The sequence below is a fragment of the Corvus brachyrhynchos genome, unplaced genomic scaffold (genome assembly GCF_000691975.1).
Source record: "Corvus brachyrhynchos isolate BGI_N302 unplaced genomic scaffold, ASM69197v1 scaffold398, whole genome shotgun sequence".
NCBI lineage: Eukaryota > Metazoa > Chordata > Aves > Passeriformes > Corvidae > Corvus > Corvus brachyrhynchos.
The window spans coordinates 2,703,235-2,717,904 of record NW_008239780.1 but is presented as its reverse complement, the minus strand read 5'-3'; the positions used below and the strand labels follow the sequence as shown (position 1 = coordinate 2,717,904).

Here is a 14,670-nt window from a genome sequence, read left to right as displayed (position 1 = left end):
AGGAATGCCAGCAGTGCTACTGCAGATTGTCCTTGGAAGCTCTTGTATCATTTTGCTGTTTCTCAGGTCAGATGGGCTGCTCCTGTCAGTGCCACTAACAGTAACAGTGTCCTGTCATTGCAATGTGACTTTAATCCAGTGGCGTAGTGGGAGAAGGTGTAGGTGTAGGGTGGATGTCCCTATGCCAAGGCCCTGGGTATATGGAGTGGAGCTACAACCCCATGGTCAACCTTCCAAATCTCTGACCTCCTGCTTTTCTGTGTCTGTCAGAGAGCGGGTGTTTGGTTTCAATTGAATCCTTTGATTTGTCACAGTGCTTCTAAACCAGTGGGTTAGATGAAGTGTCCACAGAACTGACATGATGGGGGGTGGGATTCAACAGCCAGGGGCATACAGAAATCCATGAGAGAAAAAAGTGGTGGGGGGGGATTTTGAACAGAGCCATAATGAATCAGTGGGGTAGTTACCCAAGCATGAAATCGTTAAGCCAAGGTAAGTTTTCCTTTTGAATGAAAAGCTCTACAGAGCACAAGCTAAAAGCCCTAAGACATTGCCTGAATGGCCTTCTCTTGCCTTGTGTTCTGCAGGGTAGACAGGGTGGTGGTAATGCTGCTTTCTTAAAGGTCATATGTTCAGACAGCTGTAACTTAACCCTGTTGTGGCTCCTTGGCTTGCAGGTCCATCACCAGAGCCTACTACAGGAACTCGGTTGGAGGACTCCTCCTCTTTGACATTACAAACCGCCGGTCTTTCCAGAACGTCCACGAGTGGCTGGAGGAGACCAAGGTGCATGTCCAGCCGTACCAGATCGTCTTTGTTCTGGTAGGTCACAAGTGTGACCTTGACACACAGCGGCAAGTGACCAGGCACGAGGCGGAGAAACTGGCTGCTGCCTATGGTATGAAGTACATTGAGACCTCAGCTCGAGATGCCATTAACGTGGAGAAGGCCTTCACTGATCTGACTCGTGATATATACGAGCTGGTGAAAAGGGGGGACATTTCCATCCAGGAGGGATGGGAAGGGGTAAAGAGTGGGTTTGTCCCAAACGTAGTGCACTCCTCAGAAGAAGTGGTGAAATCAGATAGGCGGTGCTTGTGCTGAGCTCCTCTAGTGAGGCAAGTGGTGATGAACTCTACTAACCAAACGTACTTTACTAAGTGAACTCAGTGTGACAGAAGGGAGAGCAGCACTCCCATTGTGAACAGCCTCCCACATTGTTTTGGACACCAGAACAGACCCTGGAAAGAAATGTTCTGTTCCAAATAACCTTTCAGAACTGGGGGCTACAAACCTGAAGGAGAGTGAGTGAGGGTGCATGTGGATGTTGTAAGGAGACAGGAAGCAGAAATGAGGGGCTGCATAACACAGGAGAGAGTATACAGAGCTGAATGGGCTGGTACATGCCAGGGTACTGTACATGTCCTCTTTTAAGTAAATCCATAGCTCCCTGCAGGCTTTTGGAGCCACAGGATGGACACTCAGTCGTATGACAAATGGGCAGACAAAAAGAAGGCAGGAGGACATCTTGGTTTGTGTCAGCCATTTCTTTCCAGGAAGGTCTAAAGGCAGCACAGGTACCATTTCCTCCTAAGGTCAGTTCCACAGGAGAAGTTTACTGACATGGTATGCACACTTCTGAGTTTTCTTTCTTATGTTCTTAAACCTAGTTTGATAGCAAAGAATATTTTGTGCGATTTGAAGAAGAAAACAGTAGTTATTTGATTGGTAATTAAAGATTAAATTATCCCTCCCTTAACAGTGCTTCTCTTGCTGTGCTGAACCAGGACTCTAAGTGGCAACTCTTGCTGCAGTAGGGATTATTCAATGCAATTTTTACTCATTTACTGCCTGGGTGAGTACCTTGAAAGTACCCAAAGTTCAGGGCTTTCCAGTAGAATTAAGTGATCAAGATCATAAAGAGAGAACCATGTCCTCAGGTGTTATGTCTTAAGGCTGGGGTGTTGCAGCCAGGTGGGACACACCAGCATTTCTGTCTCAGTAACAGAGCTGTGCTGACCTTACCAGCCAGGTCACAAGGAGGAATGGAAAGGAGGGAGGAAAAAAAGAAACCTGACAAAATAAAAAACTTGAAAAGCTTAACTCAGGTGCATCAGACATCCTAAAAGGTGAGATTTGCTCTTAAAGAAGTTAAATAGCATTGGAAGCAACAGTGTCCATTGGTACTTTCTGCTGTTAAAGTGTCATTTCTGTCTTGGCCTCTGTGGAAGAGAACTGGCCCTGGGAAGGTGGGACACACAGCAGGAGTGTCTGAGCAGGTGGAAAGGAAAGCCTCAAGACACACTCAAGGGTAAAATTTGTTTTCCTCCGTGTTTTAGTTTGACAAAAGAGGATCCATCTCAGGTTGGCCGTCATGGGATGGCAGCCGTGTCACAAAAGCTGTATGTAGGTGGATGTTTTTGGGAATGCCATTCACCACTTAGAAGCTTTGCTTCTGCCAAGTTTTAACCCAAGCTTTTGAAGTGCAATGGGGTGACTGCGCTCCTGTAGCCAATTAGGGAAGTTCAGACTATTAAAAGCAAACAAACAAAACTATAGTGACTTTTTTTACTTGTGTTTGAAAGCTTTATACACCAAACTGCAATGGGCAGGAGGAGGGGATTAGGTAAAAGCCACAGGAAGCATCTAGTGTTTATTTTAGGCCTCTGAGTATAGAAAAAGAAAATATTTGTTTCAGCTTTTTAATCTGCCCTGTCTACAGAAATACGGGTCTTGATTGCTGTTGAGTTCAGACTGTTTCTCCTTCTGGAAACTTCTCGCAGTTTGCAGCAGTACATGGGCAGGTCTGTATTAAGAAGAAAACCTGTGGTTTCCATGTTTCCATATTTCCATATTTCCATATTTTCCATATTGAAGCTGTAAAAAAAGCTCAAACCCGCAGCAAACCCAACTGAACAACCCAAACCCTGAACACTTGTTTTCAGTGTTCTAGGAACAATTTCAGTTCCTGGGGTCTGCAGGGGAGCAGCAGCACTGCACCTGCTGGGAGGGCAAAGGGAGCAAACGCCAGGAAGGGCAGTGGCAGCGGCCTGGCGCTCCTCACTGCGCTTCTCTCTGCTTGAATAGGCCGTGAATGTATCCAACACCTCCTGCTACAGGCCGGTGGTTGAGTTGAGTGCCCTAAAGATCAAAAAAAAAAAATAGTATCCCCTTTACAAAATCTGTTTCTGGTGAGTGCAGGTGGGTGCAGGGAGCACCCCAGGAGCTGCCAGGGCAGGGCACGGGGTTTGCTCAGAGCAGCTCAGTCAGTTGCGTTACACAAAGGCCCAACAGACAGTACCAAAGGGTCAGTTTCTTTGTTCCCTGGATGGAAAGTCCACCAAGCAGCTGCTTCAGCTTTTCAGAGGCCAGCTGGACACAAGGTGTGTCTTGGGGTGTCTGGCTGAGGATAGCAGCAGCCCCAAGGGCAGAGCCAGCGTGACATGAGGGACAGTGAGGAGTCGGATCAGGAGTTGGATCAAACATTTTAGCAATAGTCAAATACTCTAATTCCCTGTGTGAGAACCTGGCCAGAGGGGGAAGATCACTTTTCATGAGACAGACAATATTTTATTTAATGGGTTTTGGACATTCCCCTTTACTGCTCCCAGGGAGAAATTCCAGAAAGCCTAAGCCAGTAAGTGCATTCAGGCCTTCAGAGTAAATCTTCAATTTAAATACAGAAGTGTTGTAATTCTAAAGAGGAACAGTGCAGAAGAAAATGTACACAGTCTTAACTACTTAGAGTTAATAAATTGTTATATTAAATGATAGAGCAATCATTATCTACATCTTTTTCTAATTCCTTGCATTTTCTAGACAGCTTATTAAAATATAGGAAATGTAGATTCACCTGTACAAAATTTGGAATGTTTTTTCTAAGATGAACTTATAGGATATGCTAAGAATTCTTTTCTAACAACTGGTTTTAATGCTTTGACTTAGAGGGACTTTGAGAAACCAGAAGGTGATACCTCTCACAGGCTAAAGGTCAGGAGCTCTTATACTCTAGGACAAAAAGAGAAAAAAAAAAGCAAAAGCTAACTTTCTGTGGTCTTTACCACATGTTAAAAACAATCTGCATGTTAGACTGAACTTGCTCAGAACCTCCAGAATAAAAGCGTACTATACACTGTCCTCGCTTTGTTATGCACTGTAACGAAATGTGAAAATAACGCTGTATTTAGCTGTCTGTATGTGACTGAAAATATGCTTGTATTTAGCAAAATGGTTACTACGTGATAATGTGAAATTCAAAACTTGTAAAGAAACTTTGGTGGCTTTTTTTTTTCCTTTCCCCCTGCCCATTCTCTCTGAGTGTGTTCCCTGCTCCCTGTCCCCGCTCTGTACTCCTGGCCAGGGCTGGATCCACCATTCCCAGACACTGCCTCACAACCACTGGACACCCTCCCCTGCAGAGCCTGCCTCACTCTGCAGAACCTGCCCTCTGCCTTTCTGAGAAAAACCAGACCAACTACTCTGAGACAGAACCACCCCCTGCTCCCAGCAGCTGCAGCCACCGCAGCCTTGGCCCCTCCAGGAGGCCTCTGCAGGGCTGGTGGCATGGCAGCTGCAACAGCAAAGGGCAGAGCAGACCTAGGCAAGGATTAGTCATTGAGCTCATCTGTGAGTTTTGGGGTTTTTTACTTAGATCAAACACACTAATACCACACCCTGAGTTGTGATGGCCACAGCCATCTCCCATCCCCCAGGAGCCAAACACCTTTGAACACAGGAGCCATTTCAGCTCCAAGGCTGTCACCCTGTCCCCCCTGACACACAGCAGCAGGTTCCTGGCAGTGGCACACGGCGCTGATTTTGCTCGGTTCTGCTTTTGCTGTGCAAAAATGCTTAACTGGTCGTTTCGTTGTGCACAACAAAGGCAGGCAATTGCTGCCTTAGGACCAGCTGGGGGTGGCGGCGGGAGGGAGCAGAGCCTGTTGGGATCTCATTAATCCAAACTGAAAACTGTAAGAGAAATCAGGATGTGTTTGCAGCTGCCTTTCCATCACTGCTGATGCTAGGAAAAGAAAATGGAAAGCAGCAGCCTGCAGCCTGACCAGCCACAAGTCCCACTGCTGTAGCAGAAACCTGCTGGAGAATACATTAGAGCTCCACATTGCTCTGCCGCAGCCACAGCCACTGAAATGAACAGCATTGCCCTGGGGAAGGAAGGGATGAGGCCAGGCTCTTTTTGGTGACCAGTGCTGAGGGTTTACCTTCTCTCTGCCCTTCCCTGCAGCTCACTCTTTGGCAGACACAGTGCTGGTAAAACACTTGCTTTCAGTCACTAATTCAGATGTGCTGACTCACACTCCCCCTTTCATTCAGGATCCAGCAGCCACACTTTTCACGTCTGCTGCTTCAGTGGAATTTTTCACCCCCCACGCCCAGTTAAGGGAGGGAAACATAAAAGCTCTCACATCACATTCATGACTTTCACGCAAAGAAAGATGCACAAAAACAGCTGGTTGCCACAACTGTTTAGTTTTACTATTTTAATATAATGAAATAAAAGTACAAAAAATTTACAGGTATATTGTTTCTTACATGAAGATTGAACAGTTAACATTTGCATTTATTTTGCAGTGAAACCTGTACTCTCAGTCACAGAATGTGATTATTAGCCACTGACATCACCACTGAGCATTTCATTTTAGAAAGAAACTGCTAAGGCAAAAGGCAACAATCTCGCAAGGCTTTGTAAGGACCAAAAAAATACTCCAGCTGTACCACCAGAGGCCATGTTCCAGTCAACCATCCCGATGTAACACAGGTTTCACCACCTGGGAGGCTGCGTTCAGACATTTGAACTGGACATCTGGGCCAAGGGGGGCTCTCATAAGCTGTGGGCTCTCATAAGCTGTGGGCTCTTGGGTGTCCTTGTTCAATGCATTTGCTGAAACAACCAACGTGTGCACATGTATGAAATAGAAGGGGTGAGACCTGCAGACTTGACATCCCCTGTGCTGCTCACTCCTTTCCCACTGCCCTCTGAGGACAAACCACAAACTGCTGCATGTGAAGTGCTGAGAGCTCAGTAACAGTTGGCTAACCCACAGTTACTACTACAAGTTTATCCAAAGTGGATATCCAGGAATGCTTACAGACTGGTGCTGCCATTAACTGACTGAAACAAACCCCATGATTCCACTCTAGTTTTGTTGTTTCCTAGAACATTACAGCTGCACATCTTCCCAGCCCAAGTCAAAGTTAACTTCATCAGCTGTACAGAGATGAAAAAGAAAACCCCTGCATTGCCTTAGCCTGCAAACATGTAAGGCTCCATTTCATACATGCCCCTCAGCTTTTCAGACAGGCTTTCAGGTAGGAATTTATTTATGACAGACTGGTCCGATCAAAATACTACGTCCTTTGCTGGACTGTGTGGTGCCTTTTCAAATAATTCATTTCATGAAGCATGCATGAAACCAAATTTTGAGTTTACAAATAAATAAAATGGTGCTCACCATTAATCTTTATATATTTTACCATTTACTGAAATGCTGAAAGTAACTCAGTCCTGAATGAAATTTGGGGGTGTTTAAATAAAAAATACTTGGAAATTGAAACCACATTTAAAATTGGCAAAATTATGCTTTGTTTTTGGAAGGGTCTTGCTTGTTTCTTCTCTTTACATCCCAATTATAAACTCTAGCCATATCTGAGGGCGTGGAATTAAGGAAACAGCTCATGCTATCAGAAAAGAGGAAAAAAAAAATTTTAAAAAAGGAGTAAAAGCAGGTTACAGAGTTGGCCACTTAGTTGTAACAGTCAGTATAGAAACCATTTCATGAAAGGGCTGACTTGGTGCAAAGCTTCAACACTCAAGAATACTAGTAACTGTTGGTAATTGCAGTATTTATATCATTACTTAAAAAACATCCATAAAGATATTGCAGAGAAACACACTTTTAGTTTTGCCCAATTCTTTGCTGATTTCAGTCAAGCTGCCCATATCAGCTGTATTTGCCTCTTTCAGGCATCCCAAACTCCTGCAACACTAAGACAGCTCAAGGGTCAACTTGAAAGAACAAGCAGTTGTGCCTTCATTAAACTAAATCTAATGCTTCAGTTAATGGCCACACTCATTAAAACAGTTTTTAAGTATAAAAAACAACCCCACACACCTAGGAGGTGTTTCATGACAGTATGAAGAAATTAAAAAACCACTGAGCACAGCCTAAGCCAGTCCCAGGCTTGCTGCAGTAAGGCTTGTGCTGCTTGGAGGCAGCTGCAAAGGGTGTGATGGGCGACAGTCCGAAGAACAATATTCATATGCTCTAGAGGAAGGCTCACTGTGCTTTGAAGTGGTCACCTGGGCATCAATCCACACTTCCAACTCTCTCTGGAGTCAGTCTGAGTTGCAACCACTGCAGTAGGTTTCATGATGACACAAATACAAGCTTTGCTACATCTCACACACCAACCTCCAACTCAGCCCTGCAAACACAATATTCCATTTCATTGCTAGGACAGTTAAAGTTCACAGGTGCTACAGAGTTTTGAGGGCAGCCAGTCTAAGATAAAAACACATCACAAAGTTGGTCATCACCTGGATGTTGGCTTTCACATACATCTCCTCCCCCGTGAACAAAAAGGATACTGACTTCTGTAGTGGTGAACTGATCTCTGAGAAAATCCAGGTCTTCCTCTAGAAGATCGAGGTTTTTTGTAGCTGTTGACAAATTCTTCTCTAACAGAGCCTGAGCTTCATCAATATCATATTCAAGCATCACATTGGCCTAAAAAAGAAAGATTGATAAAAGCTCTTACTCTTGCATTGTAAGGACTAAGCCATGCTGAGCTTATTTTAGGCTATTGTTCATAACTAATCATGTTAGCAGCAGACTGTCCTGCCAGACAACAAGATGCAGGACAGGCAATGTCAGAATCCACTTGAGGCCTCCACCCCTTCAGTAACTGAGAAACAGATCTCCCTACTGACTTAAAGTTCTCTTCCTATAGCTAAGCAAGGAGGGATTTCTTCCCCTGTGGATCACATTCAGCCTTTCAGGCATCAGCATCTCATCCTCACTGTATTTGAAAAGTGAGAGACCTTACATTTCTTAGCAGCATCTTTCAGGTGCCACACAACTCTAGAAAGAGTTTTTGATGGATTCAAGAAAAACCTCAGGCTGTGTGGAATGCTGACAAACAGGTGGCAGTGTCAGTAACAAGAGCTACTACACGTGTTTAAAGATACACCAGATATAAAAGTCCTCTCTGGTGCTGTGGTGGTGGTCTTCAATCCACACATGGTTGTTTCAGTAAGAAGCTACCACAGGACGAGAGAACAGAGCAGTATTAGGTAAAAATGCACCAGTGAAGCTTTGCCCCATTCAAGAAGTGTGCCCTGAGCAGAGGCACATTCTGTGACTGACAGGACCCCAGGGAAGGCTACACTGAGCTGCCAGAGCTGGATAAACTGTTCTTTAAAGCAAGTGGAGGGCAGAGATACCCAGTAATAGTGACATGTACAGCCCAACACAGACTGTAAGCAACAAGGAGGAGAAAGGCAGAAGGCCAAGAACACCTAAATAAAATGAACTGTTTGTGTGTGGTATTTCATTACAGCTTTTCAGTACGAACTGTCAATAGCATGAACTTTCTTTGATGTTCTGTTAGAAAATAAACCTGGGATGCTCCATTAAAGTCAGTGTTATGAATTCTGAAGACAGTCTCCTGAGAGCAACAGGTATCAGATTTTTTTTTTCTTTTTATGATAGAAATGGGAGAGGTTGGGAGCAACTGCCCAATTAGTCTGGATGCTTCATGTGTCAACAGTGTTTCTGTCCTAACCAAGAGGTTTTGTTTGGCAGCCAACACTGGGATTTAGGAACATCCATGATTTAAAAGTCTCAAAAGAAGCATCAGCAGGTTAATCTCCACTTATAATGAAGCCTCTACATTCAAAACACCCCAACGTGACATTGCTTAAGTACTTGGGAATCTGGGGTGTGAATCCTGATCCCACCAGGCTTTAGTGCAAAGTCCATTATAAATGCTGACAGATACCTATGAGTAACAGAAATCCCATCTTTCCCAAAAAAGGTGCATGAAAAGGGAAAGCAAGATGCTGAATACAAATAACATAGAGACAATGGGAAGCTACTTGCCAAACTAAGTTATTTTGCTGAGCACATTCCCATGCCAGGCAATGTTGGATGGTAATTTGAACCAAAAAGTGACAGAAAGGGTAAGGGGAATACAAACAAGCTTTTTGGAAAGAACAATCCAGCAAAAAGACAATTCTCTGAAGTCTTACTGTTCAGGAACCAAATAAAATAGAACAAGAAATCTTCACTAACACACTGAAGTTGCCTCGTTAGAAGTGCTCTGCTGCCAGGGTGCAGCTCCACCATACACCCATCAATAGAATCATGCCCACTACCACCAGGGGAGACAGCAGCCAAAACTCTCTTTAACAAGCCTTTTGTAAGTTACTGAAACAGTTTCAGAAAAAGTTCCATTTTACTTACCCCCAACCACAAACAAACTTTATCTGTAGGAGGAACTGAAGCTTTGCAGTAGAGATTATCTGCCAATAAAAATCTGGTTTCCATTGGATGTGTGGAATCCTTAAGACAAATGATAAAACTTACAAATGCTATTTTCACTGGAAACTTACGTCAAAGACAAAAAACTTAGAATAAAGAGCACACTTTTCTTCTTTTTGCCATTGATACAGTATTAACTTGGGTGGAATTCTATGTAACTTTACTTCAACATTAAAGTTAGAGCTCCCAAAATAATGCATTTTTAAAAGATATATTTAAAAACAACACAGAAATCCCTATAAAGAATGGAGATGAAGTCAAAGCTTAGCTGCAATCTATACACTATTAAAAGTCAAGTTTGCATTACAAACATTAAACTTTTTTTGAACTAGCTTTCAAAAAGTACTACATACCTTTAAAAACAATTCTGTTATTTATAAAGGCATATTAAGTGTGCTCTCCAAAACATTTCTTGCAATGTGTTCTGTTAGGGTGGAAAGGTAGTTAGCTTTTCTCATACTCATTAGATATTCAAAATAGTTTACCTTTTTCTTCTGCATGTGTTTTAAAATTTCTAATGTCTGTTTAATTTCAGGAATCTGACTTTTTAGCCTGTGAATTAACAACAGTCATAATTTATTATTTTACAGAGACACAAAGTTTCCTAAACAAGTGATCAGTTTTATTATACAGTCCACCCTCCATTTAAAAACTTGTTAACAGCTTTTTCCAGGCTTACAAATGCAGGTGTAATACAGGAAGACACGGCATGTAAAGGCAGCTCAGCTCCAGCTTCACCTGCCCCTCACAACACCGAGGCTCGCTGGCTTTGGAAGCACAGCAATCCATTCAGATTTCACAACACACAGGAACAGTAACAGACCCTTTTTACTGAAATGGTACATTTTGCGTATTTGTCACCTCCCAGAGGAGAGGGAAACCTCAGCAGAAATACAGGTAGAAACCACTTCAGGTAAAACAAAACAAGAGTGTTCCTTCTGAGGTTCATGGACTGTTCCGACAGACAGTGAGAGCCACAGGACTCTGCAGCAAAAGCTCTCTAGAGCTGAAGGCATCGCTCTCCCCGACAGCCCTGGCAGAGGCACTGGCATCCCCATGGCCTTCCTGGCCACTAGACTTATTATTTAAAAAAAAATAGAACTGTGCTAAACATTTCCCAGTTCTGCAAAAATTATGACTTACCTCCTTTTCTTTTGAGCAAGATTAAGTTCCAAAAATTTGTACTTCTGATACTGCTCATCCAACTTCTTAAGAACTACATCTGCTGTCTCATTTCCTGGCTGCTTCATAAAGGAATCTACATCTTCCTTTAAGGGGAGAAAGAAACCCTCAGTGTTAGAAGAGTTTTATGGAAATCCTAGACACAGACATGCTATCAACTTACTGCAGCTACATCCAGGGGGAGTTTGAAATGCAAACAAACGTTTTCTGGAGTACAAAAGCATTTTGTTTCTTTTTTTAGTCACCTCTTTATTTCCCCCTACTTTTTTTTTGGTAGGGAACCAAGAGATAGGTGCAAGGATTATTTCATAACCATATTTGTGGGTACATGGCTAGTGGTGCTTTCAGTCCTGCCTGAGGTGAAGTGACACCTTACAGGGGTGGGTATCCACAGAGCATGGCTAAACCTACCTGTAAAGCAGGGATAATGCTTCTCCATGGCTAACCAGGTTATGAACTATTTAGGATAAAACTGATGAAGGAAAAGAGTCACTGCCTGATCAAGCATGTTGTAGCAGAGAAAGATGCAAAGGGGGCAAAGCTCAGGTATCTGCTCAGACAGGCACTACGGAATTGAACAGCTGGGTTCCAAAAGCTCCTTCTGCAGTGAGCAGGAAGCCACAGAAACCTCTAGAGAACAACTCCAGCGAGTCCTACCATCAGCTGGAAATGCTGCCAAAGACAGACCCAAGCCAGCAAGGATGTCAACCTCAACATGTGCCTCCTTCAGAATCCTAGGAAGCAGTTCACCTGCCTGGGGACAATGTTCCCAGCCTCTGAAAGTTACATCAGTCCAGGGACCAACCACACGTTTCTGGCCTTGCCACCATTTACACACATAATTATAGATGACCCCACTCCCCCACTGAGGTAATTCTGCCCTTACTTGTCTACACAGCTCAGTAAAACCTGATAGAAGCCCTACCACAGGCCTCGTCAGCTCCTCCTTTTGAACTTGGTGTCTCCATTCCAGAAGTTTCACACCAGAAAAAGACTGCAATATGTCACTAAAGTGATATCGGACATGGAGCTGCTCCCCCTCATTATGACACCGTAACTCTCTTGGCTGAAGAAACTTACTATGAAATGACTGAATCTGGTAAGAAGTCCCTGCCTTCTTTATCATTAAGGAAATCTGTAGCAGAACACAAACTCCACACCCTGCAGTAGACAGCACTGTCCAGGTGGTAGATCCAAACTCAAGAGACCATGCCTCAGACTGCCTGAGGAATGCCTCGAGCTACCTCACAGTCCAGGAAGCATTTCTGCCTCTGGATAAAGCTCACAGAGAAGCTTTCAACAAAGAAAACAAGGATTAGGTTTGGGAAAATGTTGTAGAAGTGAGGCCTGAGGACACTGTGAAATGAAACTCCCTCTTGTGGAAGCAGCTCTGCTCGTTGAAATCATCCAGGGCAGAAAGCAAAAGCGGGTGGGCAGCAGCTCCCCCCACAGCCTGCCCGGCACCCAGCTCTGCCTCAGCTCCCGTCTGTCTGTGCACAGGGACGGGACACAGTCCTCATCCTCCTGAAACACAGATGCCCAGAAGTGAATCCAGAAGCAAGTCCAGGCCCCCTATATACTGGTGATCTCCTTCCACTACATAATGCCCCACTTCAAGGTGGGCTCAGATTTACTCCCAAGGTTTTCCAGCTTCCAAGCCTGCTGGTCAGGCTCTTGTCCCACCTCCACATCTGCAAGGCTGAGGCACAGTTGCTTCCTTAAGCTTGACCAGAACAGCTTTGAGGCACAGCTGGCTGTCAAAGCCATTAGGATCCCCACCTTGTGGTGCATTCCACAGCACCTCTACTGCAGAATCACCTTACAGATTCTGCAAGGACCTGCCAAAACTCATCTCTATCTTTTTAGGAAGAAAATTCACTGGCAAAACACCATTTTGCAAACTTCAAGCCTAGCCACAGGAATGTTCTGTAGAACCCCTGAAATGCAGCAGGATAGCGCATTCCCACGTGTCCCTACAGTTCTGAGAGATGACCCAAATAAGAGCTGCAGGCACTCACTCTGCAGAGAGCTTCATCACCTGGGGGCATGTGCAGACAACATGACAAGAGACACGCGTTTGCAGATCTGCATCCTCACACCTGCTGAAGAAGGCAGAACAAAGAAGGCATTTTATTTGGAAATGTCTGGGCAACAGCTCAAAACCACCAGAGCCGAAAGTTCTGTTTGGAGAGTATGTTATCCAGTAAAACCTCGTGTCTTAACATTACTTAATCTGAGTGCTTAACATCATTTGAAACCTGGAGAGGGACAAGAATTCACAGATCAATTGCCTCAGATAAGACATCAGCCATAAATTGTGTGAAGAGCCTCTATTGAACCAAGACACTTAGAGAAAACATCTCTGAAGACAAGATTCACAGTACGGCTGCCCGTGCAGCATGTGAGGGGGAGGGGGGAAATGTCAAGCAAGTGATCAGCAGGTCTTTAAATGTTTTTGAAATAGAAACCTATTTTCTGAAGGAAAAAAGCTCTCGTAAAACCTACCCTCAAGACAGAAGTGTTTTCACTCTGCAGAGCAGAATACCATTACAACTTCCTAGTGTAGGCTTATTTGGAATAAAAGAAGGTCTATCTTAACATCTGCATCCAAGTACTCTACGATCACCATCGAGGAGCTCTTCTGCAGACACACCTGTATTTGATCAGAGCACCTCTCAAAACTGAGAATTAGGAAACTTCCAAGACATTTAGATCCAGACATAAGGTTACGAAGAACTGAAGAGAAGCACAGGACTAAGGCACAGCCCCAGAACTCTCAGAGCTGCGTGGTACAGCACACATGATACTTCAGGCATGGGTATTGAAAGGAAAAAACATGGAACTAAACACAACAGCTACAAAGGCAGCCCCCAGCATGGAATGAGGGATGTGACAGATACCTTTAAGTGTTTGCTGAGGCTAATCACCTGTTTCCTGCAGGGTGGCCACCTGCACTGCAGTCAGCCAGACCACAAGTTCTCCTCTGTCAGGATCAGTGAGATCTCACAGGACAGCTAAAGACACGGCCATTCCCTTTCACTTTCATCTATGATGGTCTCCCACAAGGCATGGAAGGAAGTCAACTGGAAGCAGCAATGGTTTTCCAGCCCAGTTAGGATTTGCCAGATCCCAGTTATTTTTAAAAAAACCTTAAAGGAAAAGGAGGAACTAGACCACTGAAAGCAAACGCACCATACTTGCCTGGTCAGGCCCTATGCCCAGACAAGACACATCAGCGGTACAAGCACTACCAAAATGCAAATCAAACCAATTTATTTCTATAAAAGCAGTTGTATCAGATGGGGCAGACATCCAGCACTTCCTGAGACCACCAAGGCAGCCAGGTTCAGCCACTCTGATCAATAGTTATTGATCAATGGAAATAAAACAGCAATCAAGATAGTGTACCAAGAATAAGCTCAGAGCTGAAAGTGAACAAAAGATGATTGTGAGATTATGTCACTGCATAAGCCACTGACTCCTTTTCAACCACTCAACAGAATCATCAAATGCTTGGTATATCAGTTTTTAAAGTTGGATAAACAAGTTCTGCCTGCTTTCCAGAGGACACATTTGTTGGTTTTCAAGAACACATGGGTGCTTCTGAAAAGTGAATCTTGTCCGCAGTCTAAAACTTTAAGAGAGGAAGATGTATGGAAAGGTGCCTGGAGCACGGCAGGTGATCCGTGGAACAGGAGCGGCAAGGCGTGCCCCGCACAGCGTGTGCCAGGAGGGCTCTCACAACACGCTGCTCACTGCCCTGCGTCCGGCAGTGCAACAACGCGATACTGCTAAACGCGGGGAGCTGAGCTTCTTGTAAGGTGCATAATGCTCAGTAACGCCAGGTTGGGATCGAAACAGGGCAACTGGCCCGCGAAAAGGCCCAGGACTGAGGCTGTGAAGGGCCTCCGCCATCCGCGCCCCTCGG

At 44.4% G+C, this 14,670-nt stretch overlaps 2 protein-coding genes across 4 annotated transcripts; one reads left to right on the top strand and one right to left on the bottom strand.

The window, feature by feature from the left end:
- Nucleotides 1-654: 654 nt before the first annotated feature.
- On the top strand, nt 655-4,271 carry RAB39B (RAB39B, member RAS oncogene family; the record flags this gene model as incomplete). Its single annotated transcript, XM_017743099.1, has 1 exon — nt 655-4,271. A coding segment is annotated over one exon (450 nt), but the record flags the coding sequence as incomplete, so codon positions are not given.
- A 1,197-nt stretch (nt 4,272-5,468) lies between these two features.
- VBP1 (VHL binding protein 1) lies at nt 5,469-14,653 on the bottom strand. Of its 3 annotated transcripts, none has more exons than XM_017743147.1 (6): nt 12,761-12,864; nt 10,704-10,828; nt 10,046-10,112; nt 9,483-9,581; nt 7,607-7,745; nt 5,469-6,664 (listed from the first exon to the last, which is right to left on the bottom strand). In XM_017743147.1, the coding sequence occupies exons 1-6, from the start codon at nt 12,788-12,790 to the stop codon at nt 6,594-6,596; spliced, it is 531 nt and encodes a 176-aa protein (XP_017598636.1). In that variant the 5' UTR covers nt 12,791-12,864; the 3' UTR covers nt 5,469-6,593. The 3 variants fall into 3 exon arrangements, with proteins under 3 accessions (XP_017598636.1, XP_017598635.1, XP_017598637.1); XM_017743146.1 differs by lacking the exon at nt 5,469-6,664 and adding an exon at nt 6,671-7,443 and having other exon boundaries at nt 7,556-7,745; nt 12,761-14,653; XM_017743148.1 differs by lacking the exon at nt 5,469-6,664 and adding an exon at nt 6,671-7,443 and having other exon boundaries at nt 7,556-7,745; nt 12,781-12,935.
- Between the last annotated feature and the right edge of the window lie 17 nt (nt 14,654-14,670).